The 27,864-nt window shown below is 36.9% G+C and overlaps 1 protein-coding gene across 2 annotated transcripts in view; it reads left to right on the forward strand.

Annotated features, from left to right (window-relative positions):
• Window positions 1-27,864, forward strand: part of THOC1 (THO complex subunit 1) — a 52,781-nt gene that overhangs the window by 18,142 nt on the left and 6,775 nt on the right. Inside the window, exons 10-17 of one of the 2 annotated variants that reach the window (XM_054460331.1) lie at window positions 1,980-2,088; window positions 3,491-3,622; window positions 22,767-22,867; window positions 24,266-24,332; window positions 24,530-24,580; window positions 24,675-24,745; window positions 25,445-25,561; window positions 26,137-26,202. In XM_054460331.1, coding sequence (XP_054316306.1) covers window positions 1,980-2,088; window positions 3,491-3,622; window positions 22,767-22,867; window positions 24,266-24,332; window positions 24,530-24,580; window positions 24,675-24,745; window positions 25,445-25,561; window positions 26,137-26,202 — 714 coding nt within the window. The remainder of the gene's footprint in view (window positions 1-1,979; window positions 2,089-3,490; window positions 3,623-22,766; window positions 22,868-24,265; window positions 24,333-24,529; window positions 24,581-24,674; window positions 24,746-25,444; window positions 25,562-26,136; window positions 26,203-27,864) is intronic. The other variant, XM_054460332.1, reaches the window with a different exon arrangement.

Consider the following 27,864-nt stretch of genomic DNA (forward strand, 5'->3'; position numbering starts at 1 on the left):
TGTTAGAGGTAGCCCCATTTTTAAGAGACAAACTTTCCTGGTACATTTCAAGAGGTATTTATTATATTCAATCTTACATGTTGTAAGTGAGTAACATTTTGTTACTCAGTGTGTGTGTGCACATGCACTTCAGAAACATTCTTTATCAAATGTATGGAACTATACAAATATTGGTTCTTGTTCTTTCATGGATGTAAATAATTTATATACTGCTATTTCTTTTCTCTATTTTCTTTGACGTTTTAGGGAATGTTCTTTTTGCGACTTTTTTTTTTTCTTTTTTGAGATGGAGTCTCGCTCTGTCACCCAAGCTGGAGTGCAGTGCTGCGATCTCGGCTCACTGCAAGCTCTGCCTCCTGGGTTCAAGCGATTCTCCTGCCTCAGCCTCCTGAGTAGCTGGGATTACAGGCACGCGCCACAACACCTGGGTAATTTTTGTATTTTTAGTAGAGATGGGGATTCAGTATGTTGGCCAGGCTGGTCTCAAACTCCTGACCTCATGATCCGCCTTCCTCAGCCTCCCAAAGTGCTGGGATTACAGGCGTGAGCCACCGCGCCCAGCCTGTGGCCTTTTTTAAAAACCCAATTCATAGAAAACCCAGAGGTATAATCTTATTGTTGTAAATCAGTGAAGCTGCTTTAATTATAGAGAGAGGTTAATGTGTAGATCATGGTTTTCCTACTTTCAGAGTTGTTACTAGGGAAAAGTTTAGGAAGAGTGAAAGTAAACATGCCCATTAGAATCTTTCAGATACTACTAATTCATGATGAAAGCTTTGGCAAGAACTAGATTTAGATTTTGGTTAGTTAAAAGTCAGTATTCTTCACTGTTGATTTTCACGTGCTTCAGATACTAGCCGTTTATCAGATATTAGCTGTTTTAAAAATTAAAAGAATAGGCCGGGTGCAGTGGTTCACGCCTGTAATCCCAGCACTTTGGGAGGCTGAGGTGGGTGGATCATGAAGTCAGGAACTCGAGACCATCCTGGATAACACGGTGAAACGCTGTCTCTACTAAAAATACAAAAAATTAGCCGGGCATGGTGGTGGGTGCCTGTAGTCCCAGCTACGCAGGAGGCTGAGGCAGGAGAATCGCTTGAACCCGGGAGGCAGAGCTTGCAGTGAGCCGAGATCGCGCCCCTGCTCTCCAGCCTGGGCAACAGAGTGAGACTCCTTTAAAAAAAAAATTAAAATTAAAAGAATATGTATTGACACTGTAGATTTGTGACATATCAAGATTAGAAGTTGAATTAGTAGTGCCATAATAAAGTCACTAGATAAAGGGCTTATTTTTGTGATGCTAACTTGATATGTACCATATGTTTTTCTCATACTAGTGCTTCTTAGGATATAATATTATTAGTTAGGATATAATACCTGTGACTTTTAACATAGATTCAGATTAACATTGGTTTAAACAACATAAAAGTTGATTTTTTTCCCCCTCATATCGAAGTCTAGAAGCAGGCAGTCCAAGGCTGGTAAGGGAGCACTGCTCAGTGAGATTGCCTAGACCCAGGTTTCTTCTACCGTCTTCTTCCATCATGTTGGTGTCTGCCCTTTTTCCTGTAGTGCAAGGTAGCTCACGCTCACATCTAGCCAGCAGGAAGAGGAAAAGGCCAGTGATAAAATATGGCCCAAAAGTTGCACATATGACTTCTACTCTCAACTGATTGGCCAGAGTTTAATCACATGACCATACTAGCAGCAAGATTGGTTGGGAAACATAATCTTTAATTCTGAATAACCATGTATCCTACCAAAATTCAGGGGCTCCACCAGTGTAGATAAAGAGAGTCTATTGGGGTCTATGAGTTCCCTAAAATGATTTGTAAAAGTTTATATAAGCATTTGTGAATGTGTACTTTTCTGATAACTTTCACTAGCTTCTGAAAACGGTTTGTGACCAAAGCTAAGAATATTTAGATATTTGTAAAAGAATTTGAATGATTTATTTAATATAACGTTTATTTTATTAGCTCTATTCCAATTGATTACAACCTGTATCGAAAATTCTGGTCACTTCAGGATTACTTCAGGAACCCTGTGCAATGCTATGAGAAGATTTCATGGAAAACTTTTCTCAAGGTAAGTTGCCAGTGACAGACTATCAGAAGCCCAGTATTTTATAGCCAGTGATAGAGCTAAAACTTAATCTTGTCTAACATACTTTTCACTATATAATTCTGCCTCTTACATTTTTATACCAATTTCATAACAAGCTAAATTATAAATTAATATTTAAACCACTAATATTGTGAAGTAGTATATAAGAATCGGATATTTAAAAGTTCATCATTACAGCCTTGCTTTTTTTGAATATAATGAGTGTTGTCAACACAAATTGATGATATTTTGCAGAATATATTCTATCTTTGTACAAAATTATTTTAGCTATCTCATTGAAACAGAAGTCCTCAAGTCATGGCTTTGGGCCAGATCTAACCTACTGCTTGTAAACAAAGGTTTATTGGAATAGTACCATGACCATCCACTTAGCTGTGGCTGTTTTTGCACTATAATGGCACAGCTGAGTAGTTGCAACTGAGATTATAAAGGCCACAAAGCCTGAAATACTTACTCTCTGGTCCTTTACAGAAAAAGTTTGCCAATCTTGTTTTAGAAGAATTTGTTACATTTTTCTTGGCTACTTAAAGATCAGTTGTCCTTTTTTGTCGTAATCAAAATCTAAGATAAATAGGTAGTTCTCAGAATAGCATGGTGTGTGTTATGTTATTTTTAATAGTTTTTGTTTTATATGCAATTTTTTGTGGGGGCAGCACCATCCAAATTCAGATTAAGTGGTTAGTGAGAAATAATCTGGAATTGTCTTCTAACTGGACAGAATTTGGTGGAATTTATTTGCTCAGTTTTTAGCACAAGAAATGCGTTAAGAGTTTCCACAGGTGGTTAAACAATTTCACTGGTAAATTTCTGTACACGCGTAAAAATGTTCCCTTCTCTATTTGTCCCTTACACAAACTTCTTAAATCATATTTCTTTGTTGTTGTTTTTTTTTTTTTTTTTTTTTGGAGACGGAGCCTCCCAGGTTCAAGGGATTCTTCAGCCTTAGTCTCCTGAGTAGCTGGGACTACAGGTGCCCGCCACCACGCCTGGCTAATTTTTGTATTTTTAGTCGAGATGGGGTTTTACCATGTTGGCCAGGCTGGTCTCAAACTCCTGATCTCAAGTTACCCGCCCACCTCCGCCTCCCGAAGTGCTGGGATTACAGGCATGAGCCACCACCACTGGCCAAGAAATCATATTTCTTTAGGAGTAGGGAAGTTGTACCTACTTTTACAAGTGAAATATCATACAAAATAGTTTTTACTCCCATTTTGCTATCATAATTTTTATTGTTAGTGTGCCTTGCAATATACAGTATACATAAATGATTGACTGGGAGTAAATTCTAGGCATTTTGATGCAGAAAAGCACTAAACAAATTTGGGTAACAGTGTCGAATAAAACTAATATTTTTATTTTGCAGTATTCTGAAGAAGTTTTAGCTGTTTTTAAGAGTTATAAATTAGATGATACTCAGGCCTCAAGAAAAAAGATGGAAGAATTGAAAACAGGAGGAGAGCACGTATATTTTGCAAAATTTTTAACAAGTGAAAAGGTATAAGTTTTTCTTTTTCATTAAGCATAATAAGAAATGGTCTTGTTTTATTTCCATTTAGCTGACAGCCTTTCTAAGTTAAACTGAATAGAAATGTTTCTTATTTTACTTTGGGTTAAAGCTGATTGATTAATGTTAGTTTGAAAGTCCCATTTCTTCCTTTCAGAAGTAGGACTAATTTGGTTTCAAAGGTGAAAGTAGTTCTACATTAAGTCTGTTTTGTAGACTAATTTTGGAATAAATTCAGTTTAATTACTTTCATGTCTATATATTTTTAAATGTCAAGTTAGGATTTAATTTGTATATGAAAATATTTCATAATTATTGTTTAGGTACAAGTAAGGGGTTCCTTGTTAATCTTATTTATACATTTTAAAAAGTAAATTTTTTTCAAATATAATGCTACAAGATTATGTAAAGTTTCTAGTCAAGATGGCACATTGAGTTTATGTTTCGACTCACTCCCTTTGCTCCAAACACATAGCAATGACGGGTAAAATATAAACGAGAAAACAAAAGAGACAAGGCTGGGCTTCCAGAAACAAGATAAATATCTTCATGGACCAGAAATGCCAAGTAGTGAGCAAAACTGCAGCCTGGGCCTGCTGGACTCTCTATCCAAGGCAGGTGGTGGTGTCCAGGAATTTGGCTACAAGTAACAGAGACTAAATGTGCACCATGTGGGACAAGGGGCCAGAGCCAGATTCACTTCTTGAAGCCAAGGACTAGGGTGGAACTTTTATCCACTTTTGGAAAGAAACTAAGAAAAAATATTGCCAGTCTTCTGCCAAGGGCTATGGTTTTATAGGAAATTGTGAGCCTAGGGAAAACAAAGACAGCTTTGTGTCCATCTGCTTGCTCAGTGACCAGATATGTGAGATGCTCAGTATACTTATGAAACAGCTGCTCCAAGAAGTCATCATAAGACTTCTTCTAGACTTTTGGACTCAGGGGCCCTGGTAGAAGCAGATGCAAAACTGCTAGACAGGGAAGGATGTACACAGAGAGGGAGGGGAAAGGAAGTAAACAAACATCCCAAAAGAAAAGGCTCCTGTTCAAAACTCTGATAAATTAAAATTCCAAAATCCATAAATCTAATGCTAAGAAGGATCACCAGCAAAATCAACTATTGGGATATATATATATTTATTCCAGATGAAATATATAGCCTGACCAAGACTTTATGTATGTTTTGGATACTCAAAAAGATAATTGATGAGATAACATCCATTGAAAACGAACAAGAAGTCATGAAACAAAAGCGGGCTGAAATGAAGTAGGACAGTCGATACAACTAATCGAGAGTCTTGGAAATGAAAAATACAATAATTGAAACCAAAACTCAGCACACAGAATTAAACTATACACTGGACATAGATGAACAAAGAACTAGTGAACTGAAGAAGGTGATGAGAACGTCATCCAGCAAGCAGCACAGACAGATTTTTTTTTTTTTTTTTAAAGTGAAAGAGCAGTTAAAAGCCATGGTGAATAGATTGGGAATTTCCAACATCGGTCTAGTAGGATTTCCAAAGAAGAAAATAGAGGGAATGGTAGAGAAACTGGATTGCAAAGAATTGAAGGAAATCTCCAATCCTCAGCTTAAAAGTGTGCCACAACTGCCAAGCAGGATAAAGAAAGATAAATCTACTCTTCATTACATCATGCCATAACTGTGGGCATTCAGAGAAAACCTAAAAGCCACTAAGGGATAAGAAAGACAAATATACTGGGAAGGCACAGCAGTTTGACTGTTAGCAGATTTCTAACATATCAACCATTAATACCAGAAGACAGTAGAGAAATATTAAAGTGCTGAAAGAAAAATGACATTCAATCTAGAATTTTATACCGAGTTAAATATACTCAAGACTGTCGATGAAAGAAAGACATTTTTATTTAAAGACCAGGATAACTTACCACTCAGTGACCCTCATTTTGAAAAAAACTACTCAAGGATGTTCTTCAGGAGGAAGGAAATTGAACCCATAAGAATGGAGTGGGATACAGAAGGCAACGGTGAGCACAAAAATTGAAAAATATGACAGTAAATTTACTATTGACTATAAACACAAAAAAGTCATGAATGATTTAAAATTTTTTTAATTAAAAAATTTTATTAACGTGGAACTTAACTAGATGACAGTAATAATATGGAAGGGGAAAGCAGAGATGTTTAGTGAGTAATTTAAAATTATAGCAGTCCTTGTAATCTTCAGGAGTGGGAAAGGAATACTGAATATTCCTTTTCATGTATATTAAAAGGGTAACCACCAAAAGAAAACCAACTTGTTGCTCTCAAAGAGCAGAGATCAAAGGGAGGCAGGGAGGAACCTAGACTACTTTATAAATCCAGCAAATGGCAGAAAAAAGGAAGAGAAAGGAGGGGAGAAATATGTCAGTAGTAACAAGTATAGACTGATTTAATTTACCTAATAAGACTTTATCAGATTGGATTTTTAAAACTCCAGCTATATTTGTTAATTTAAATGAAACAGATATAGAAACCTTTTGGTTGACTAAAGAATTCAAAAGTTTTATTCTACCTCGTGTAAGAAAATCCCAAAGCTCTTCTTGCTTAACAAAGAACCTTCCCAAGGTTATCTACTTTTAGAATGCAGAGGTGTCGGTTTAATATTATCAGGGCAAAAAAGTTACAAAATAAAACAACCAGTAAGAGTTGTGTACTTTTAAGAGTTACAGGTCCACATTTCTCAGGACATGACAGCTATTTCAAAACTCTGGATGTCTTAATTGATTTTTTTTTTTTTTTTTTTTTTTTTTTTTTTTGAGACAGAGTTTCGCTCTGTCGCCCAGGCTGGAGTGCAATGGCGTGGTCTTGGCTCACTGCAACCTCCGCCACCTGGGTTTAAGCGATTCTCCTGCCTCCACCTCCCGAACAAATAGCATTTCTAAAGACATTTTAGTAACGAAAAACAGCAGGATTAAACATTTTCAGAGAAATCTCTACATTGGAATATGGGATTGATGCTTTTATATCATTCTCCATTCACTTTATCACACTTGGCTTTCTAATAGTATCTCTCCTTTTCTGAATCTTTGTGAACTTGCTTTCACCAGCAGTTAGAACATGAACTTTCAGGATTAAGCACTGAAATTTAATTAATTAATATCACGAGGAAGGTAAAAACAGCTTTGAGAAGCTTAAAACTTACCATAGGAATAAGAAAAAGGCACAAAATTGTACCAAAGAGAATGTGAGGCATATAATGTTTTGCATCTTCATTTCCCTTTGTTGCCCCTTAAGCAACAACTTTGTCTTAAATTTACAGTCCTCCTTGTACATTCTTCATATTTTTCAGTGTATTTTTAGTTTTTGCTACTTAATATGCAAGTGAAAATATTTGTAATGTATTACCTGTATCATGAAAAATATGCAACATTTTATAAGCTTTACTGCTGCACTGAAAGAAGCCTTCCAGCATCTCTATACCTTACATGGTGTTTTGATACTAGGATTCCCAAAAAGGCCTTCACACCTAAATATATGCCAGTTTTGGGCCTGATATTACCTTCAACTTTTGATATAGATTTGGTAAGTCATGAGAAAGGTCTGGATTTTTCAGGGATATGGGTGTCATATTCCTTGCCAGTAAGAGCTAGCTAAAGTGAAATCTAAAGCTATGATTATTTGGAGCATAACTCTTTAGCCTATCATTTCACTGGTGAGCAGGTTTAGAAAAGTGCTTGTCATTACAAGGTTAGATCTTTCATCTCTGTAATAGAGCCTGTGACCCCATCCAATGGGAATATTATTATCCAGAAGCATTGTGTTTTGTTACATGAATCTGGTCAGACTTTTCCTTAGGGATAGTCCGGAAATAATGCTTGGCAAGGATGATACAAACTTTTTTTTTTTTTTTGAGACACTTTTATTTTGGCCTACTGCAACTTCCACTTCCTGGGTTCAAGCGATTCTCGTGGCTCAGCCTCCCGGGTAGCTGGGATTACAGGCGCCCAACACCATGCCTGGCCAATTTTTGTATTTTTAATAGAGACAGGTTTTTTGCCATGTTGGCCAGGCTGGTCTCAAACTCCCAACCTCAGGTGATCCGCCTGCCTCAGCCTTCCAAAGTGCAGGGATTACAGGTGTGAGCCACCACGCCCAGCCAGATGATATAAACTTTATAGTTGGAGATAGGCCAGTCATGTGGCAACTACAGGTAGGTAGAGGTTCTACAAATAAAATGGGTGTCTTTGTAAATTATCGTATCTTCCTTCTTAAAGACAGAAGTTTCCCCTAGAAACAAAGTGCCACATTTTTGTGCTACCTGGAGTGTGATTATAAATACTAATGCCCAAAAGTATAGTTCCCTTGTTAGCAGAGCAAAATAATCCAGGGATACTACTTGCTAAATGTAGTGCTGATATACCTGGGTTATTTTTTAATGGAGTGGAAAAGTATCTGTTCTTTAAGGTTAGTCCAGAATCATACTCAGAAATTTTACAGGAGGATTTTACCTCTAATTGTTCAACTTATACCAAATAAAAGGCACTGGTATTATAGGGATTCCTCCCTCCGTACTATGTAGCATGTAAAAGCAGAACAACATTTCAAAATGTTTAAGTACCATGAGTATTACCATGATGGTTAAAGGAATATATTTTTGGATCTTTTAAGTTCTCACAGAAAAGAGTATAATAACGCTAATTAGATATAGGCTTTAGGGTTACCCAGTCCTTTAGAATAATACACTTCTCACTTTCCATCTGAGACTCAATGACCAAAATGATCAGATGGAATACTCAGTGGCTAGCAGTTACCAGGGTGAGGTTACCCACAGTTATGTACTGTTGACCCTAGTGTGGTCATTAGGCCATTCATTTTCATGGAGAAAAGAAAATTCACAATTTTGCTTGGTCTCTGCATTGTGTGAAGAGGCCTCCAGTTAGGACTTTTGGTCATTTTTTAAAAAAAGTTCCTGGCAGTAAGAAACTATCCATATAGTCATTCTGCCTTAAATGTTTTGTACTTTTTATGTGCATTTGAGAGGTTGAATCTTTATGTAGTAATGGCTAAGATAGGTCTCTTATAAGATATACTATAGCCTAGTTAGGAGCAAATGAAGGCAGAAGCAAGTCCCTCCTGTTAACAAGTGGGCAGGCTAACCACTATCCTACAATTTTTTTTTTTTATCTCATTAGTTGTTCTCGGCATGGGAGGCTTTTAGATAGCTCTGGAACAGGGTTGCGCAGCAGGAGGTGAGCGGTGGGCAAGCAAGCGAAGCTTCATCTGTTTACAGCTGCTCTCCATCACTCATATTACCACCTGAGCTGCGTCTCCTATCAGATCAGCAGCAGCATTAGATTCTCATAGGAACATGAACCCTATTGTAAACTGATCATGAGGGATCTAGGTTGTGTGCTCCTTATGAGAATCTAATGCCTGATGATCTGTCACTGTCTCCTCACCACCCCTAGATGGGGGACCTTCTAGTTGCAGGAAAACCAAGCTCAGGGCTCCCACTGATTCTAAATTATGGTGAGTTGTATATGTATTTCATTATATATTACAATATAATAATAATAGAAATGAAGTACACAATAAATGTAATGCACTTGAATCATCCCAAAACCATTCCCTCTACCTCATAACCCCTGGTCTGTGGAAAAATTTTCTTCCATGAAACCAGTCCCTGGTGCCAAAAAGGTTGGGGATCCCTGCTTTAGAAGTCTTTTGCTGACAGTCATGTCAGTCTTAGCATATGGGTGTGCTTTCACTCATCCTGTAAAGGTAAATACTGTGGCCAAAACCTTTTCATATGATTGTAAAATTGACTTGTAATGGTCCTCAGGGCGGAAGGCATGAACTACCCTCTGTTTTGACATTTTTGAACTCTGGTCCTGACAGATAGAACAGCTCTTTAAATATCATTGAGCATATTAGAAACCTTAGAGCATACTCTGCCATTGTTATTTTTAGAATAACCTCTGTGTGTGAGTCAAGCCATGGTTATACAAGCAAGATAAGAAAGTAAAGTGATTGATGCTACCAAGTAGCAGCCCTCTAGGAAAGACTAAAGACAGGGTGCAGAAGATGTACTGCCAAAGTAGGCTTTGAATTTGGAGCCTAATCTTGAAGAGAGGCAAAGTCTGAAAGGCTTAGCAGAGGAGACTAGTTATTTGATAAGATAAAGAGCGGAGATAGAATAAGAAGTCGTCCAACCTTCTTATTAGCCAAAGTAATAGAAATTAATACTGACTATAACAGAAAGACCATTACAAATTTTAGATCCTCTAGAAATGAGAACTCTCATTATTTTTACAACAGTGTATAGTCATGATTACACAAAAGCATAACAAAGTCATATTTATAAATGTTAATAGACCTTTGAAAAGAAAATGTTCTCTGATGAGGGCAATAATTTTGGACTCCTGGACAGACTCTATAGAGGGCAAAAAGATATTACCTGGTTATAAATGGACTTCATACCCAGAGGAAAAAAAAAATTTTCTCTGCGTTAATTGGGCTCCCTCCTCTATTATATACAAGTGTTTATTAGTTTTCAGTATACTTTGATAAGCATGTCTTAATAGATCAATGTTTAATAACAGTATTATTTAAAACTTTAAAATTGGTTTTTAAAACAATTCTATCCAGCATGTTTAATATGTAAACATTAACTGATTTATTTCATCCTGAGTGTTACGAAGAACAAACATGTTAAGATATGGTCAGAGATACATAGGTTTAAAAACATATGAATCAGGCCAGGCACAATGGCTCACGCCTGTGTCCCAGCACTTTGGGAGGCCGAGGCAGACAGATCACTTGAGGTGAGGCGTTTGAGACCAGCCTGGCCAACATAGTGAAACTCTGTCTGTACTAAAAATACAAAAAATTAGCCGGGCGTGGTGGCAGGTGCCTATAATCCAGCTACTCGGGAGGCTGAGATAGGAGAATCGCTTAAACCCAGGAGGCAGAGGTTGCAGTGAGCTGAGATCACACCACTGCACTCCATCCTGGGCAACAGAGCGAGACTCTGTCTCAAAAAATAAATAAAAGAATCATATGTTAGGGACTTTTTATGTTTTCTGTGTCTGAATTTTAATTTTTTGTAGAAATTTTTTCAATACTCTGTAATCCTATAGAATATTAAAACTTTACCAGATAGCATAAGAATATTCTGTAAATTCATATAATTTTCAGTGTTGTCTGAGATTTATGAAAACCAATATATAGACACTGGCTGTTTAATCACAGCTTGATTTAGTTGTTCACCCATGTTTATGTGTAAATAATCATAAGTTAATAATACAGGTAACAACAAAATAGCCAATATTAATTAGAAAGTTTCATTTTAGCCTTTTAAAGGCAGAAAAGTCTTACGTTTATTAAAATTCTATATTTGTATCTTTTTTCTACCTTGTGGTTTAATCAAAGAAAAGTCATAAAGTCATATTTTAAACTGAAAACTTTCAAACAGGACTAATGTAAAACATTAAAGAGTTTGTTTTACATTGACTGAGTATTAAGGAAAATGAAATTTAAATTTTTGGTATTTATTTTATTGAGGAATACTGTAGCCTTCTAAGTCTACTTCACGGTACAGTCATGCACCCCATAGTGGCACCACATAACGACCACATAACTGGTCAACAGTGGACCCCGTGTACAACAGTGGTTCTGTAAGATTATAGATTATAATACTGTATTTTTACTTTGCCTTTTCTATGTTTAGATACACAAATCCTTAACCATTGTGTTACAGTTACCTACAGTATTCAGTGCAGTAACATGCTCTACGTGTTCGTAGCCTAGGAGCCATAGGCTGTACCATATAGCCTAGGTGTGTAGTAGGCAATAGTATTGTTAAGTACACTCTATGATATTCACACAATGGGGAAATTGCCTAATGACACCTTTCTTAGAATGTATCCCTGTAGGTAAGCGACACATTACTGTATTAGTACAGAAAGTTGCTTAAAACTTTTTAATTTGACACTGTATCTTCAGGTTACCTTTTTACTAACTAAAAGGATTGAGACTTGATAGCTCCTGCCTTCAATGGGCATCTCCTTTTATCTTATAACTCAGCAGGGACACTGAGAGACCTTTAAACTAAAATTAGATTTTTCATTTTTTTAAGAACTTTTTTTTGAAAGACAATTTGAAAATAATTATTAGAAAGTAGAGCTGGGCGCAGTGGCTCACGCCTGTAATCCCAGCACTTTGGGAGGCCAAGGTAGGCAAATCACTTGAGGTCAGGAGTTCGAGACCAGCCTGGCCAACATGGTGAAACCCCATCTCCACAAAATACAAAAATTAGCCAGGCGTGGTGGTGCGTGCCTGTAATCCCAGCTACCCTAGAGGCGGAGGCATGGGAATCCATTGAACCTGGGAGGCAGAGGTTGCGGTGAGCCAAGATCGCACCACTGCAGTCTAGCCTGGACAGCAGAGTGAGACTCCATCTCAAAAAAAAAAAAGGAATACTATTTAAATTTATAATTTAGTTGTTTTTATATAATTGTTTATACATTCTTTTTCTCAGAAACCAAATGTTTTCTATTTCAATTGAGTAAGTTATATGGAAGGTACTATTCCAGGTAGAAAACTATTTTACAGTTTAGTCCTCTAGACCCTAATTTAATATCTAACACATTTGTGAAAATTAAAAGTTTAAATTGTTTAAAGTTTAAATTTAAAGTTTAAAGTGAAATATTTGTAAACATACTAACTGTGGAGCCTGTATTTTTTTTTTCCTAATCTGGGGAGAAAATGGGTATATTCAAAACATTTGGAGTTTAGGCTTGATTTCTTAATTGTCTGGGCAGATTTTAACACCTCGTCCAGGATTATGTAAGCACTTAGTGGTGCCTTTCAACAATTTAAAAAGGAAATCCAGTATGTGAAGCCCGGTGTGGTGGCTCACGCCTATAATCCCAGCACTTTTTGAGAGGTCAAGGTGGGTGGATCACTTGAGGCCAGGAGTTTGAGATCAGCCTGGCCAACGTAGTGAAACCCCATCTCTACTAAAAATACAAAATTTAGCTGGGCGTGGTAGTGCGCACCTGTAGTCCCAGCTGCTCAGGAGGCTGAGGCAGAATTGCTTGAACCCGAGAGGCAGAGGTTGTAGTAAGCCACGATTGTGCCACTGCACTCCAGCCTGGGTGACAGAGCGAGACTCTGTCTCAAAAAAAAAAAAAAAAAAAATCCAGTACGTGAGAGATTTAGTACTTTTCTAGAAATCTCTCAAGCCACACAGTCTGATCAGACTTATATACTGTAGAAACTGTACAGCTGTATTCTTTTCATAGACTTAATACTTTTTTGAGAAATACGCAACTCCTGCAGTCATGCTACAGAAAGACTGCCCTGTTGCCCACTCCCTGACACACAATTCATATGGGTTTTCACATAAAAGAAAAAAAAAAGCCTAACACTCAGTCAACAGGAAAATTATTAAATTATTAGGCCAACTAGAGGTCATACAAGAGCACTTTGAAGGAGTGAAAACATTCTGAACTAACTCAAGGTTAATAGAAGCGATCCTTTTGTGTACTGTACTTCACTGGGGCTCAAGGGCAAAACGTAAAATCACATTTACACAGATGCTCTGAGCTTCCCATGTACCAAATTGCCATTGGTACATTTGTCTTCCGGGGGCACCAGTTTCCTTTTAATGAGGTTTGCATCTTAGAATCTTATTCTTTCCTAGTTATGCAAAGCTAAGTTCCGTAATTCCATGATTTTCAGTAAGAAGGAAAAAAGCAGACCTAAGAAGCTTAAAACTTATATGGAAAAGAAAAGAACACAAAATTTAATAAACGGAAGATGGAGCAGTTTGTATCTACAAGGGATATATACCTAAAACAAAACTCATGATTGAAATATTAGGATGGAAAGAGACATACCAGGTTAATACCAACAAAAAGAAAGCTACATAAATAACAAATAAAATATAATTTAAGGGAAAAAGAATTTAAGGAACACTACATAATTAAAGGAATGAACCACCAAGAAGGTGTCATGAACTTATATGTATTTAACAATATACCCTCAAAATATATTAAGCAAAAACTTACAAAATTATGCGAAGTTGGCCCACAATTACAGTATGTATTTTTAACTGCTTCTGATGGATCAGGTTGACTAAAGATTAGTTAAGTATATGGAAGATTTGAACAATGACAGTAATAAGCTTGATGTAGTATAGAACAAATAGAAGCAATATATTTCTTTTTGTGTATATGTGGAACATTCACAGAATTTGACCATGTACTAGGTCACAAAGAAATTATCAGCAAATTTCAAAGATTATACACGAAGAACACATTCTCTGGCCACATTTCTCTGTAATCAAATTAGAATTATAAAATTAGAGCTGCAAAAAGGATAGCTTAAAAAAAGGCAAATATATGAAAACATAAAAATGCATTTCCCAGGAGTTAAAGAAGAAATCATAATGGAAATTCCAAATTTGTAATAAATGTATATCAGAATTGTAATTATAGGAAGAATTACATGTCAGAAGTGTGGGTTGCAAATAAAGGGAGATGTAAAGGGACAGTTAAAGCTTCATATGCATTAATGGAAAAAATGTCAAGAAAGAGTGACAAATTGAGCGTTCAACTCAAGAAGTTAGAAAAAGTACAAAATAAAGCTCAAGAATATGGAAGTAATAATAGCACAACTTAGTGAAATAAAACAAACTAAAACGTATCAGCAAAACTGAAAGTTGTTTCTTTGAAAAGAAAATGTTATAAAAAGAAATCCAGAGCTTGTACAAGGAAAATGAAAAGATACCAGCAAACAATATTAACAGTAAAAATTGACAGAGATATTTGAAATGATTAAGAGGATATTATGAACAACTTCTACGAATAAATTTTGAAGCCTTTAATAAAATGGGAATTCTTTAGAAAATTTTAATGACCAAAATAGACTCTCAAAAAAAATATATATATATAGAAAACCAAATAAATGAACAACCATTAAAGAAATACCAGCCAGAATGACACTTTTTGAATGACATCAGGCCCAGGGGTTTTTTAGGCACATCTTATCAACACTTCAAAGAATAAATAATTTCTACCATAAATGAAAATTTTCAGAAGTTAGAAAAAGAGAAGCCCCCCAGTTCATTATGTAAGATTATAACTTAAAATCCCAATAAGGACAGAACAAGGAAAAATGTGTATGTATATTCGTCTCACATATAAATAGAATGTTTTCTATTTATAGAAATAAAAAATGTCTTATAAACTCACAAATTAAATGAAGTAGTTATTTTTTAAAAAATAGAGACATACAGTTTATCCTAGGAATGTAAGTATGGTTCATCAGAAAGATGAATATAATGCCAGATTAACAACAGATTGGCTAGGCGTATTGGTTTACGCCTGTAATCCCAGCACTTTGGGAGGCCAAGGCCAGAGGATTGCTTGAGCCCAGGAGTTCAAGACCAGCCTGGGCAAGATAGCAAGACCGTGTCTGAAAAAAAAAAAAAAACAGATTAAAGATTTTTAAGATCTGTATGATCATCTCAGAAGCCAAGAAAATTCAATAAAATCTAATATTCAATACAAAAAGTAGAAAGGAATGTTCTCTGAGCTGATAAAAGGACTGATTTTAAAAACCCTATTGCAAACATCATACACAATTATGAAACTTTAGAAAGTATTCCCATTAAATCCAAAAAGAAGACATGGATGGACACTAACCATATTTCTGTTCAACACCGTACTGGAGGATCTAACCATTTCAATAAGAGAAAAAAACAAAAAAGGAGTAAGAGTTATAAGCATTGGAAAGAAAAGAGTAAACTATCCCCATTTGAAGACAATGTAATTGTCTACAGCGAAAAATCCAAGAGAACCAAGAAACTGTTAGAACTAATGAAACTTCAGCAAGATTGCAAGAGAAACATCAATAGTGTTCTTATAAACCAGTAATCAATTACAACAGGTTATTCAGAATAGCAGTGAAAGCTCTCCAATACCTAGGCGTAATCTTCATAGAGAAACATTACAAAAATGGAGCAGTGTTTCTACATTTATAGATACAGACCCAGTGCCCCTTCTCCCCAGATTTACTGATTCGGTACATTTTGAATCAGTATCCAAATGGGTTTTTTAATTTAAGTTATACCCAAAGGAATATAAATTGTTTTATTATAAAGACCAAATGGGTTTTTTCATGGGAACTCAAACAGTTAGTCTTAATATTTCTATGGAAAAGCAAAGAGCCAAGAGTAAGAAAAATATGAAGAAAGCGGGAACACTTGCCGTGTCAGATATTAAGACCTGTACGCGATAGTAATTAGGGCAGGTAATTATTAGTACTAGTATACAGAAGAAGAAAACTGAAACAATAGAAAGTCCAAATTGTAGAAAAGGTTAATATACAAAAGAGATTGCATTATAAACTAGTGAGGAAAGGATGAATTATTTATTTATTTACTTATTTTGAGACAGAGTTTCACTTTTGTTGCCCAGGCGAGTGCAATGGCGCGATCTTGGCTCATCGCAACCTCCACCTCCTGGGTTCAAGTGATTCTCTTGCCTCAGCCTCCCGAGTAACTGGGATTACAGGCATGCGCCACCATGCCCGGGTAATTTTATATTTTTAGTAGAGACAAGGTTTCTCCATGTTGGTCAGGCTGGTCTCAAACTCCCAACCTCAGTTGATCTGCCCGCCTCAGCCTCCCAAAGTGCTGGGATTACAGGTGTGAGCCACCAGGCCTGGCCTATTCTTAATAAATGTTGCTTGGACAATTCATTATCCGTATGGAAAAATTAAAATTCAGTCTATACCTCAGTACAGTCAATTCTAGGTTAATCAATTCCAGGTTAATTGAAAGTATGAATGAGAAAAGCAAGACTTTTAAACATTTAGAAGAAAACATGAAATATGTAAATTTGGAGTAGGGAGAGATTTCTTGAGCTACAAAAAGCACAAATTGTGAGGGAAAAATATCAATTTAATATTTAATATTTAAGATGTAAAAGTCTTGAATAGTAAAAGATACCATAGGCAAAGTAAAAAGACAAGGCACAGACTGAGAGAAGATTATTTGTCACCTACATAACCGGGAAAAATTAGTATTCAAAATATTCCATTGATAAAAGACAACCAAATGGAAAACTGAAAAGATGATAAGAAAAAGTAATTTCAAGATGTAGAAAACTGAATAGTGAATGAGCTTATAAAAGTTGCTAAGCATCTCTAGTGCAGATAAAATGATGAGATAACCATTTCACACTTAGCAAACTGGCCAAAATTGAAAAGCCTAACAATACTAGTATTGCTAGAGATGTGGGAAAATGAGAACTTTTATACACTGTTGAAATATAAATTGAATCAACCACTTTGCAGAAACTTTTGTAAAAACTAGTGAAGTTAAAATTTGTTCCTAAATATGGCCCCCTACACAGGACCCACATACACAAGGAAATCTCTAAGAAGATTCACTGTACCATTGTTTGTAAATGATGTATTTTTAAATGAAAGTTTAGAAACAGTGTCAATGTTCACAAGCAGAAGACTGGGTGATAAGATAATTTTACGTGACAGTTCTATAAAGCACTGAAAATGGATTAATTATAGCAGGGGTTGGCAAATCTGGCCTGTCATCTATTTTTGTAGATAATTTTTATTGGGCCAGGTGCAGTGGCTGTAATCACAGCACTTTGGGAGGCCAAGGCAGGAGGATTGCTTGAAACCAGGAGTTTGAGGCCAGCCTGAGCAACAAAGTGATACCCCCATCTCTACAAAAAAATTTTAAAATGAGCTGAGTGTGGTGGCATATGCCTGTAGTCCCAGCTACAGGGGAGGCTGAGGCAGGAGAATCGCTTGAGCCTAGGAGGTCAAGGCTGCAGTGAGTCATATTCATGCTCCTGCATTCCAGCCTGGGTGACAGAGTCAGATCCTATCTCAGAAAACAATAAATAAGAAGAATAATTTTTATTGGAACACAGCCGCCCTCATTCATTTAGATTGTCTCTGACTGCTTTTGCTCTGTAACAGCAGAGATAAATAGTTGTGACAGAGATATATAGTCCATAAAGCCTAAAATAGTTTCTGGCTGGTCCTTAAAAGATTTGCCAATCCCTGAACTAGAGCAACATGTATTAAGATGGGTAAATTTCAAACATAGTGTTGTATGAAAATAGCAAATTGCAGAATAGCACATACTGTGTAGAGTTTGAAACAATGCAAAGTACATCCATATATTATTTATAGATGTTTACATATGTAGTAATATAAAATGTGTATAAAAATCCTAACCGTGAAATACATGGTAGTGGTTACCATAGTGGAGGGAGGGAGGGAAATAGGAGCGGGGAGGTCCTCCCTCTATAGAGGGAGCTTCAACTGTGTCTATGATATTCTGTTTCTTTAACAGATATGTAACAAGTAAAAATGTTAGGATTTTATATGTAACTGGGTAGTGGGTACATGAATGTTGTATTACTTAACTATACCTTTTTGAACATTTAAAATATTTCATAGTTTAAAAATTGGATAATTTGATCTCAGCTGATGTGTTATGACAATTGGTAAGATTTTAATGAGAATGTTCTGAATATTTTGTTTTCTAGCACACATTTTTTATGTATTTTGTGTTAAATTGATAGAAATGGAAGATTTCATACACTTTAATTTTACCCAGGAATATTATTTATATGTAAAATTGATTGACAGAAAGGCATGTAAGGATGACTGAAATGAAAAGCATGAGCCTTTTTAGGTTTAGAATATTGGGAAAACTGAGGCCTGAGCTAAGATGTGCCATAAAAGCTAAGGACAGTAGCCTAGTCCAGTGATGTATGCCTGAAGTTCCAGCTATTTAGGAGACCAGGGCGGGAGGATCACTTGGGCCCAGGAGTTCAAGTTCAGCCTGGGCAACATAGCGAGACCCTTCTGTACTAAATACATACATACGTACAGCTAAGGATAATAAAAGCCCTTTGCTCAGGATACAAAGACATTTACAAAGAAACATTTGGGCCAGGCATGATGGCCACGTAATCTCAGCACTTTGTAAGGCTGAGGCTGAAGGATTGCTTGAAGCCAGGAGTTCAAAACAGCCTGGGCAACAAAGTGAGACTCTGTCTCTACAAAAAATTTAAAAGAAAAAAATTAGCTGGGCATTGTGGCATATGCCTGTGGTCCTAGCTGCTCAGGAGGCTGAGGTGAGAGAATTGCTTGAGCCCCTCAGTTCAAGGCTGCAGTGAGCTATGATGGTGCCATTGCACTCCAGCCTGAGAAGCAGAGTGAGACACTGTTGCTAAAAATAATAATAATGAAATGTTTGACCCATGACATATTGTAAATGATATAATTTTTTAAATAACCAAAGAAAAATGGAACTAGATAGTAGATATTATGAAAGAAAGGGTAAAATTGAGTGTGTTAGTTTTACTCTCAGCTGTGTCACTAACTAGCTGTGTAACCTTGCCTAGGTAGTTTTAACTTTTCTGGACCTAGTTTCCTTAAGTATAATGTGAAGCAGTTAGCTTGAATCACATTAGGTCCTTTCCACCCCTGATTCAGTGTTTTGTTGACTGCTATTTTCAATCCATTGTTTCTATCAAGGAAAATCTTTCAACATAAAAAAATAAAATGAACAGCTAGTAAGCATCACCTAGCCACTTTGGTTCATCTCTTTAAGCTAGGGGTTCACATCTCTACTCCAGATATATTGAACTGTGTACTTTGGTCCTTCAAATAGGCCAGTCTCTTATTTGGCTCCCCTTCTTGCTCCCCCGTCCCCCAACCCCCACTCTCCACCTTTAGGTTTGTTCCTTGTTGAGAGTTTAGATGCTGCTTTCTCCAGGAAGCCTTCCTAGAGTTGCTTGGGCAGATGGATGTTGGAGCCTCTCATTGAATTAGCCAACACTGGAGAACAGCTTTTGTGGAGGAAATTGATGTTTTACTTTGTTCATGAAATCTGATCAAGTGTCACTTGAACATTCAAGTAGACATGTGTAATAGGTTGTCGAGTATACAAATCTGGAGATAGGAACAAGATCTAGGTTGAGAGTATAGTTGTAGGAGTTACCAGTTTATAAATGGTAATTCAAACTGTAGAGTATATGAAATGAGCTAAAGGGGAGAGTGTAGATTCAGAAGAGAAGAAAATACTGAAATCCTGAAGAAAACCCATGTTTAAGGGAGAATGAAGGGACAAGAGGAGAAGATTGAAGAGTAACCTGTGAGATTAGAGAAAAACTAGAAAAGCATGCACTCATGGAAGCCAAGAATATCAAGTAGAATGAAGACAGTAAAGAGTGTTCACAGGATTTAACAACAAATAAGTCATTGGTGATCTTGACAAAACACTTTCTTCCCCCGCCCCAAGACCGAGTCTTGCTCTGTTGCCCAGGCTGGAGTGCAGTGGCATGGTCTGGGCTCACTGCAACCTCCGCCTCCCAGGTTTAAGCTATTCTCCTGCCTCAGCCTCCAGAGTAGCTGGAATTACAGGGCATGCACCACCACGCCCCGCTAATTTTTTTTTTTTTTTAAATAGAGACGGGGTTTCATTATGTTGGCCAGGCTGGTCTCGAACTCCTGATCTCATGATCCGCCTGCCTCAGCCTCCCAAAGTGCTGGGATTACAGGCATGAACCACCATGCCCAGCTGACAAAAACACTTTCAATGGATTAGTGGATGAGGCGGTCAGATGATAGCAGGTTGAGGAGCTGATTGGCAACAGTGCCTATAGTCAATTATTTTAAGAAGCTTTGCTGTTAAAGGGTGAGGTGAGAATATGGGAGATTTTTGAGGGAGCTTATTTAATGCTTATGGAAAGGAGCTTGGAAAGAAGAGGTTGCAGATAACAGAAACCAGGGCAGTTAGTTGATGGAACTCAGTTGTTAGGGATATTGGGATTCCAGATGGAAGGTAATCCAGATGGAAGGTAATCCAGATGGAAGGTAATCCAGATGAAATACCTTTAGCCGTGAAGGAGTTGTGACAGAAGGAAATGAAGTAAACAAAGGTGTGGGTGCAGCTGATTTGTCATTTTGGGGGCCAAGAAATGAAATGCTTTCCACTTTAATTTTTCTCCTCATTGAAGGCAAAACTAGTTATCTACTGAAAGTGAGAAGGGGTGCTAAAGTAGTATTTTTGCTAAGTGGAAAGGGTTTGAAATCATTACTGTGAAGAATAGGAGAGAGAATGGCCTTGAAGAATAAAGAAAGATTGCTGATTAAAAACAGATGTTTAAGGTGGAGACAACATACCAGTGGTGCCTTCTGCTTAGCTGTTTAATTTGGTGTATTCACTCAGGCACCTGACTTTCAGCCGAGATTGGAAGCCTGAGGGTTGGTATAGAGAAGGTGACTAACAGTTGGTTTATTCAAGGTTGCTGTTTGCTCACTAGACATGACAGAAGAAATATGGGACAAGTGTGTTGAGGAAGTTGGCAAGAAAGTGGCCGAAGAGATTAACCATGAAGTCTAGACCAGGAGTTGGCAGACTATAGCCTACAGGCCAAATCTGGCCCACCACCTGTGTTGGTTGTTTTTAGTGATTTTGGGTTTTTTTCCCCGTTACATTTTAGATGTTTAAATACCTACATAATATCCATAATATGTCTCTTAGCCCACATAACCTATTAATAAAAATATTTACTATTTGACACTTCAGGAAAAAGTTTGCTGACCCCTTATCTAGACTAAAATAGGATTATAATAAAATAGGATGGGACTAACAGGCAGAGAATAGACGGGTCAAGGGCCTTAAAGTCTCGGTAAGATCCAAATATTAGGTATGTTGGAAGCAACTAAGCAAGAGGCCTGGGAAGGATAGAGGTTGTGGTGAGATAGGATTGTGAGTTGATGACTTCAGATCTGGGGCAGCTGTGAGTGACCCCAGGTCTAGCTGTGGCCACAGTAGTGGGTAGCTGCAGCAGAGATGGGCCTGTCCGTGGAGTTAAGGGCAAAGAACTAACAGCCTGAGTGGAGACAGTCAAGTTGCCCAGGGGCTGGAGGAAGGGAAGGCTGATGGCTGGCTATTCACATTTCCAATTTGGGATAGGAGAGTTAATATAAATAACAATCAAATATATTCAATCCTTAAACGTGAGGGAAACCTGACTGGAAGGCTGATCATTAATTTTTTTTTTAAGACCTGGAGCCGCAGTGTGGAAGGGGTTGCTAGTGAATAGGAAGGCTTGTGTGTGTTAGGTGGCATTAGTAAATGGTACCAACCACGTAAAGCAGAGCCACCAGCACTTGGGACATTGAACCAAAACAAATCTCCGACGCTTCCAGCTGCCTTACTGGTGATTCATTTAGAAGAACGTGGCTTTCCTTTGTTACTGTAGTTTTTGAAGGCAGAACTAGCATGAGTTTGTGGATACAGACTTCAGCTTTCCTTCAGTGTTCCATGCACATAATCAGAATGACCTTCCTTCATCGCCGCAGGTTATTCTTACAGCTGGATGGCAGGGTCATTGAAGAAGAACTTCCTCATAAGTGACCTTCAAGTCCTTTCTAATCCAGATTCTGTGATAATACAAGTATGATGTGATTTTCACTAAAAGCTAAAAAAACAAAGCCCATCTAATCAGAGATGATCTTCACTCGAATTTCTTGTTTATTGTCAAGTAATACCTCTGTTGCAGGCACTTTATAGGGCTACAAAAATGAGTGGTCCCCGTTGATATTATGCTGTTATCCATATCTTCTTTAGCCATTATTTCTTCATATGTGAGAAAGTAGTAGCCTCAGTTTTACTTTTAAATTTTGTTTTTGTTTTTAATTTAGAGTCTTGCTATGTTGCTCAGACTGATCTCGAACTCCTGAGCTCAAGTGATCCTCCTCCTCAGCTTCCTGAGTAGCTGGGACTATAATAGGCTTTGTGCCACCATGCCCAGCTTACTTTTTTCTATTTCTGCCTTATTTTATCCTCATGTCAGGACCACAGATAGAGCATTGTTTTCCACCAACAAGAATGTGTCATGGCATAAAACAGTCAAGAAATCTAAGTGAAACCTTGACTGGGCTGTCTTTGGGCTTGTGCGGTAATGCCTCACATGCAGTGACCTCTCAACAAATGGTTTTTAAATTGAATTGGAATCTTCCATTTCTATATTAGCACATTTTGTACCTTTAGGCAAAACTTGATTTTAATGTGTTGTTTTCGTATGTGTTTGCTTGTTTCTTGAGTAGCTGATGGATTTACAACTGAGTGACAGTAACTTTCGTCGACACATCCTGTTGCAGTATCTCATTTTATTCCAATATCTCAAGGGGCAGGTCAAATTCAAAAGGTAAGATAATATGGGTAGTAAACAATTTGTAAACAGTAGCCAAGAAAAAAAAGGACTTGCTTATGATTTTTCTTATGTATGTGTCCATTTCATGTTAAGGCTGTATCCCTAAAACACAAGTATTGCAGCTGATATATTGAAGGCTTTTAGATATTAGGATATTTAAGGAAAAGATGTTAAATATATCTGTCAGTGTGAGTTTTTCCTGCCCAACTCCAGGGCTTGCCAGGAGTTGTCGTCTTTATTGGCAGGTGGAGGTCTCTGCTCCAAACTTCCGTCATTCCCTTCTCACCTCCCTCAGACCTCCTCCAAAGCTGATTTGCAGACTAAGCCAGTAATACACATCTCACAAGGTGTGGAGCTCTGTAGGACATTCAGGCTAAAAGATGCAAAGAAAATCTTTAAGCAAAAAGGAGTTCATTTATTTGGGGTTTCACAAAACCTCATTAGGCTCTCTACTGTCTATCTAAATACTTCCATCCATTTCCTCCTGTCCTGTCCACAGCTGAAGGTGGAGCCCACTGTTACTTAACGGTATTTGTGTTAAGGAAACTGAGCAATGCAGTATTAGTTGTATAATGACTTTACTACCTGCTGGGTTTGAATCCCAGGCTCGACATTTGCTGGCTGCAGTGCAGCTCTTTCAGACTTGTAATTTTAAGGTAGTAGCACATGGTAAACACTCAAAAAATGTTATTTCTTATCCTTCTATCTATTTTGGAGGTTTGGTATAGCATAGTAGGAAGATGAGGGACTTTGGAGTGAGACGTGGGTTTGAATTAAAGCTTTATGGCCTTGGGCAAATCAGGGAGCCACCATACCCTCTGTTTAATATGTACATGTACTTGTTCCGAGAATTCAATGAATAATGTATGTAAAGTGTTCAGATCCTAGCCATCAATATTTATTGGATGTCTTTAAATCACCTAGTGCATTATGAGAGCTCAGTTAGTGGCAGCTATTAACAATTTGGGTTTGCCTGTTGCCTTTTCTAGGGTTTGGGTGTTTTTATTCGTTGTATTTTGAATGAATCTTAATGTAGCATGCCATACTGAATGTGCATCATGTATACATATATCTTAATATCAAATCAGAAGTTTTCATTTCACACTCAGCTTATTTTAGGAAACATTTATTGCTCTGTTCATAGTGAATCTGATTGATTAATTGAATGTTTTATTCCCTGCATATGCTTTTATGTCTTCAGTACCAACCCTCTTGAGGAAGAAGTGCAAGAATTTTCTCTTATAATCCTCTCATTTGTGACTATTCTAGTCTTGGTAATTTTTGACACTATCCACAGTATAGTTACATGTTACATGCCTTGTGTTTTTTAAACCTTAAAGTTGAATATGCATTGCTGTAACTCAAGCATGCTTTCATTGCTTTGTTCCCTAGTTCAAACTATGTTTTAACTGATGAACAATCACTTTGGATTGAAGATACTACAAAATCAGTTTATCAAGTAAGTTCAACACGCAACAAACCCATGATTGAAAAAATGGAAATTTAGGATTTTCTTTGTTTCAGCCCCAAATAGGAAAATAAGGATAAAGTTAAGCTCAGGTACAAGACCACAAACACTCCTTGGTTCTCTGCCTACAAACCACTCCTATGATGCAGAAAGTTGTTGAAAGCTTAGTATATTCTTTCTAATCACAGCTACTATCTGAAAACCCCCCCGATGGAGAAAGATTTTCAAAGATGGTAGAGGTATGTGTTTTTTATGCTTATATCCTCTTCTTAGCATAAAATAGAACTTCAGAGGATTCCATTAACCAAAATGTAATCGCTTTGTTTTTCCCAGCATATATTAAACACTGAAGAAAACTGGAACTCGTGGAAAAATGAAGGTTGCCCAAGTTTTGTGAAAGAAAGGTAAATACATACTCATCACAAGAACGATGAGAAAGGCTTTTGAAAATATGCTCCGATATGATTATAGCATGTAAAGATAGATGTATATATTTCATATAAAAAATGTAAGTTGAACTCTGTAAGAGTACAACCACTTTGATTTACCTCTGTATTTTTTAAACCTCATAAATTTCTCGTCATTAAATTCCTGGAACAAACATCTTATTATTGAGAAGAATACTGTATATCTACTCTGCATAATTTGCCGTATAATGTGGCATTTTTGTCTTATATCTGGTAATTGTTCTATCACAGTATGAAGTTTTCATTTTTTTTTTTTTTGAGATGGAGTCTCACTCTGTCACCCAGGCTGGAGTGCAGTGGCGTGATCTCGGCTCACAGCAGCCTCCGCCTCTTGGGTTCAAGCGATTCTCGTGCCTCAGCCTCCTGAGTTGCTGGGATTACAGGCGCCTACCACCATGCCTGGCTAATTTTTGTATTTTTAGTAAAGACAGGGTTTCACCATGTTGGCCAGGCTGGTCTCGAACTCCTGACCTCAGGTGATCCACCTACCTCAGCCTCCCAAAGTGCTGCAATTACAGGCATGAGCCACCATGCCCAGCCAGGTTTCATCTTTTTTAAGAGGAAAACAATAACTAAATTTTCTTTTACATTAAACATTCTTCTATTTCTGTTACCCATTTGTAATTCAAAAAATAGTGTATGTTTTGTTCACCACAGAACATCAGATACCAAACCTACGAGAATAATTCGGAAGAGAACAGCACCCGAGGACTTCCTAGGGAAAGGACCCAGCAAAAAAATTCTGATGGGAAAGTAGGTGAACTTGTCTTCATGTGGGATGTTGTTAGTTATTTTTATATTTTGAAGATGTTACTTTAAGAACTCTCCATCCAAAATATAGTATGAGTTTGTGTTTGGTACACATAGATAGCCAAAGCAAACCGCACTCTTTATACTGCCCATTGTGTGGGTTCATGCACCAGATAAACCTTCATTTTGTCTCCAGCTTCCAAAATCTGTGTCTCTAGCCTGTGCCATTTTTTCCGTTTCAGACAGTAGAATTGTTTAGATTCTAGTTGTTGCAAGGTACCATAATCCTTGAGTTCTCTTACCTTCCAGTTAACTATTCATTGCTTTCTATTGTGCTAGAATATTTTTAGAAAAAACTAAAGATTATATCATTAGTCATGATTAATGATTATATGCTCATATAGAGAATAATTTTAGGTGTTTTAAATACCAAAAATTATTGAGAAAAGTAAAACTCATACTATCAACATCATACTACCAAATCCACTGTTTACATTGTATTGTTTTTCTATTCAGTTTTAAGGCACATGAGGATGGTGTCCATAAAAAATGTATTTATTTCTGTGTCTATTTTGTAGTGAGGAGTTAACAAGGCTTTGGAATCTTTGTCCTGATAATATGGAAGCCTGTAAATCAGAGACAAGGCAAGTTGAACATTTTTCAAATGAAGCGTTGCTATTGTCAAGTGTTGAGTAGAATGGAGCCTTTTCTCAGCTATGAAGAGAGCTCAAACGAAATTTAAAAGTTTATTGTGGTTGACTTTTGGCACAGCAGGGTATAACTTCCCACCATAAAACTCCTCGAAGTGCTGATAAAATAATTTTGAAATCACAAAAAAATAAAGATTCACAAAAGGAATCAAAACTACAAACAGAAGAGTAAGCCTATGAACTGATACGGTTCTAGGGCAGCAGTACTAATGATTGCCAGCTTTAAGAACCAGGGAACTTGGGTTTTAATAGTCACAAAAGTTCATTGAACTTGCAAAATGGGCAAGTTTAATAGCAGTCTAGACATAGGTAAAGTAAGAATTAATGGGTTAATTAATGATTAAGAAATCACCCAGAAAGCAATACAGAAGGAGCAGAGTTAGAAACGATGACTTAATGATAGTTGAGGAGGTCCAGCAAACATCTGATGGCAGAAAGAAATAATAGAGAATGGGAAAGAGGCAATAATTGAGTTAATTATATAATTAAGAATAGGCATGAATTCATAGGTTCAAGAAGTATAATATTTAAGGAGGATAAACCAAATAAATCCACATCTCTGTACATGATAATAAAGTCACCAGAGAGAAAAAACAGACAGCCTACAAAGGAGCAAAGTTAAACTAACAGTTGACTTTAAGAACAACAAAAGAAATCAGAAGACAGTGGGATGAGTGCTTGAAAATGTCTTTCACCTTCTCTATTTCTTTCTGCCATTAGATGTTTGCTGGACCTCTTCAACTATCATTAACTCATCGTTTCCAACTCTTGCTCCTTCTGTATCGCTTTCTGGGTGATTTCTTAATAATTAATCCATTAATTCTTACTTTTCCTGTGTCTAGACTGCTGTTAAACCTGCCCATTTTGTAAATTCAATGACTATATTTTCTCATTTCTAGAAGTATTACTTGCTTTTTCAACATTTCAACTCAAAAATTCTGTAACAAGTTAAACAGTTGTGGTTGAGTGATTGACTAAAACTATGAGAAATTATCAATAGTCCCTAGTAAAAAAGCTGTCTTAAGGAAACTGAACCCAGAAAGGAGTAAATTGCAGAAAGGATTACTGTGTAGACACTTTGGTAAACATGAAGAAATCTGAATAAATCTTATCAAGAATTCACTGTTATAAAATAGTAATTATTATTTAGGGTTATTTTAAAAGGTAAACTTGCTAAAAGTGACATGTAAGACAAGAAGGGGTGGTCAGAATTAAAGAATGTTATGGTTTAAGTCAAACATGCTTGTAAAGTATGTGAAAGAAATGGAATATGTAATTTTTAAATAAATTGAGGGGTAAAAAAGGTAAATACAGAAAATTTAAGCAAGTAAATTAGAAGGTAGGAGAGGAGAAAAAAAGCACAGAAAACACAACAGAAAAGTACAAAACAGTATGGTTAAATTCAAATATAAATGGAAATGGACTTTCTGGCTCAAAGACAGAAATTGGTGTTATATTTTAAAGATCCATCAGCCAGGCGCGGAGGCTCACACCTGTAATCCCAGCACTTTGAGAGGCCAAGGCAGGCGGATCATGAGGTCAGGAGATAGAGACCATCCTGGCTAACACGGTGAAACCCCATCTCTACTAAAAATA

The sequence above is a fragment of the Pongo pygmaeus genome, chromosome 17 (assembly GCF_028885625.2).
Source record: "Pongo pygmaeus isolate AG05252 chromosome 17, NHGRI_mPonPyg2-v2.0_pri, whole genome shotgun sequence".
NCBI lineage: Eukaryota > Metazoa > Chordata > Mammalia > Primates > Hominidae > Pongo > Pongo pygmaeus.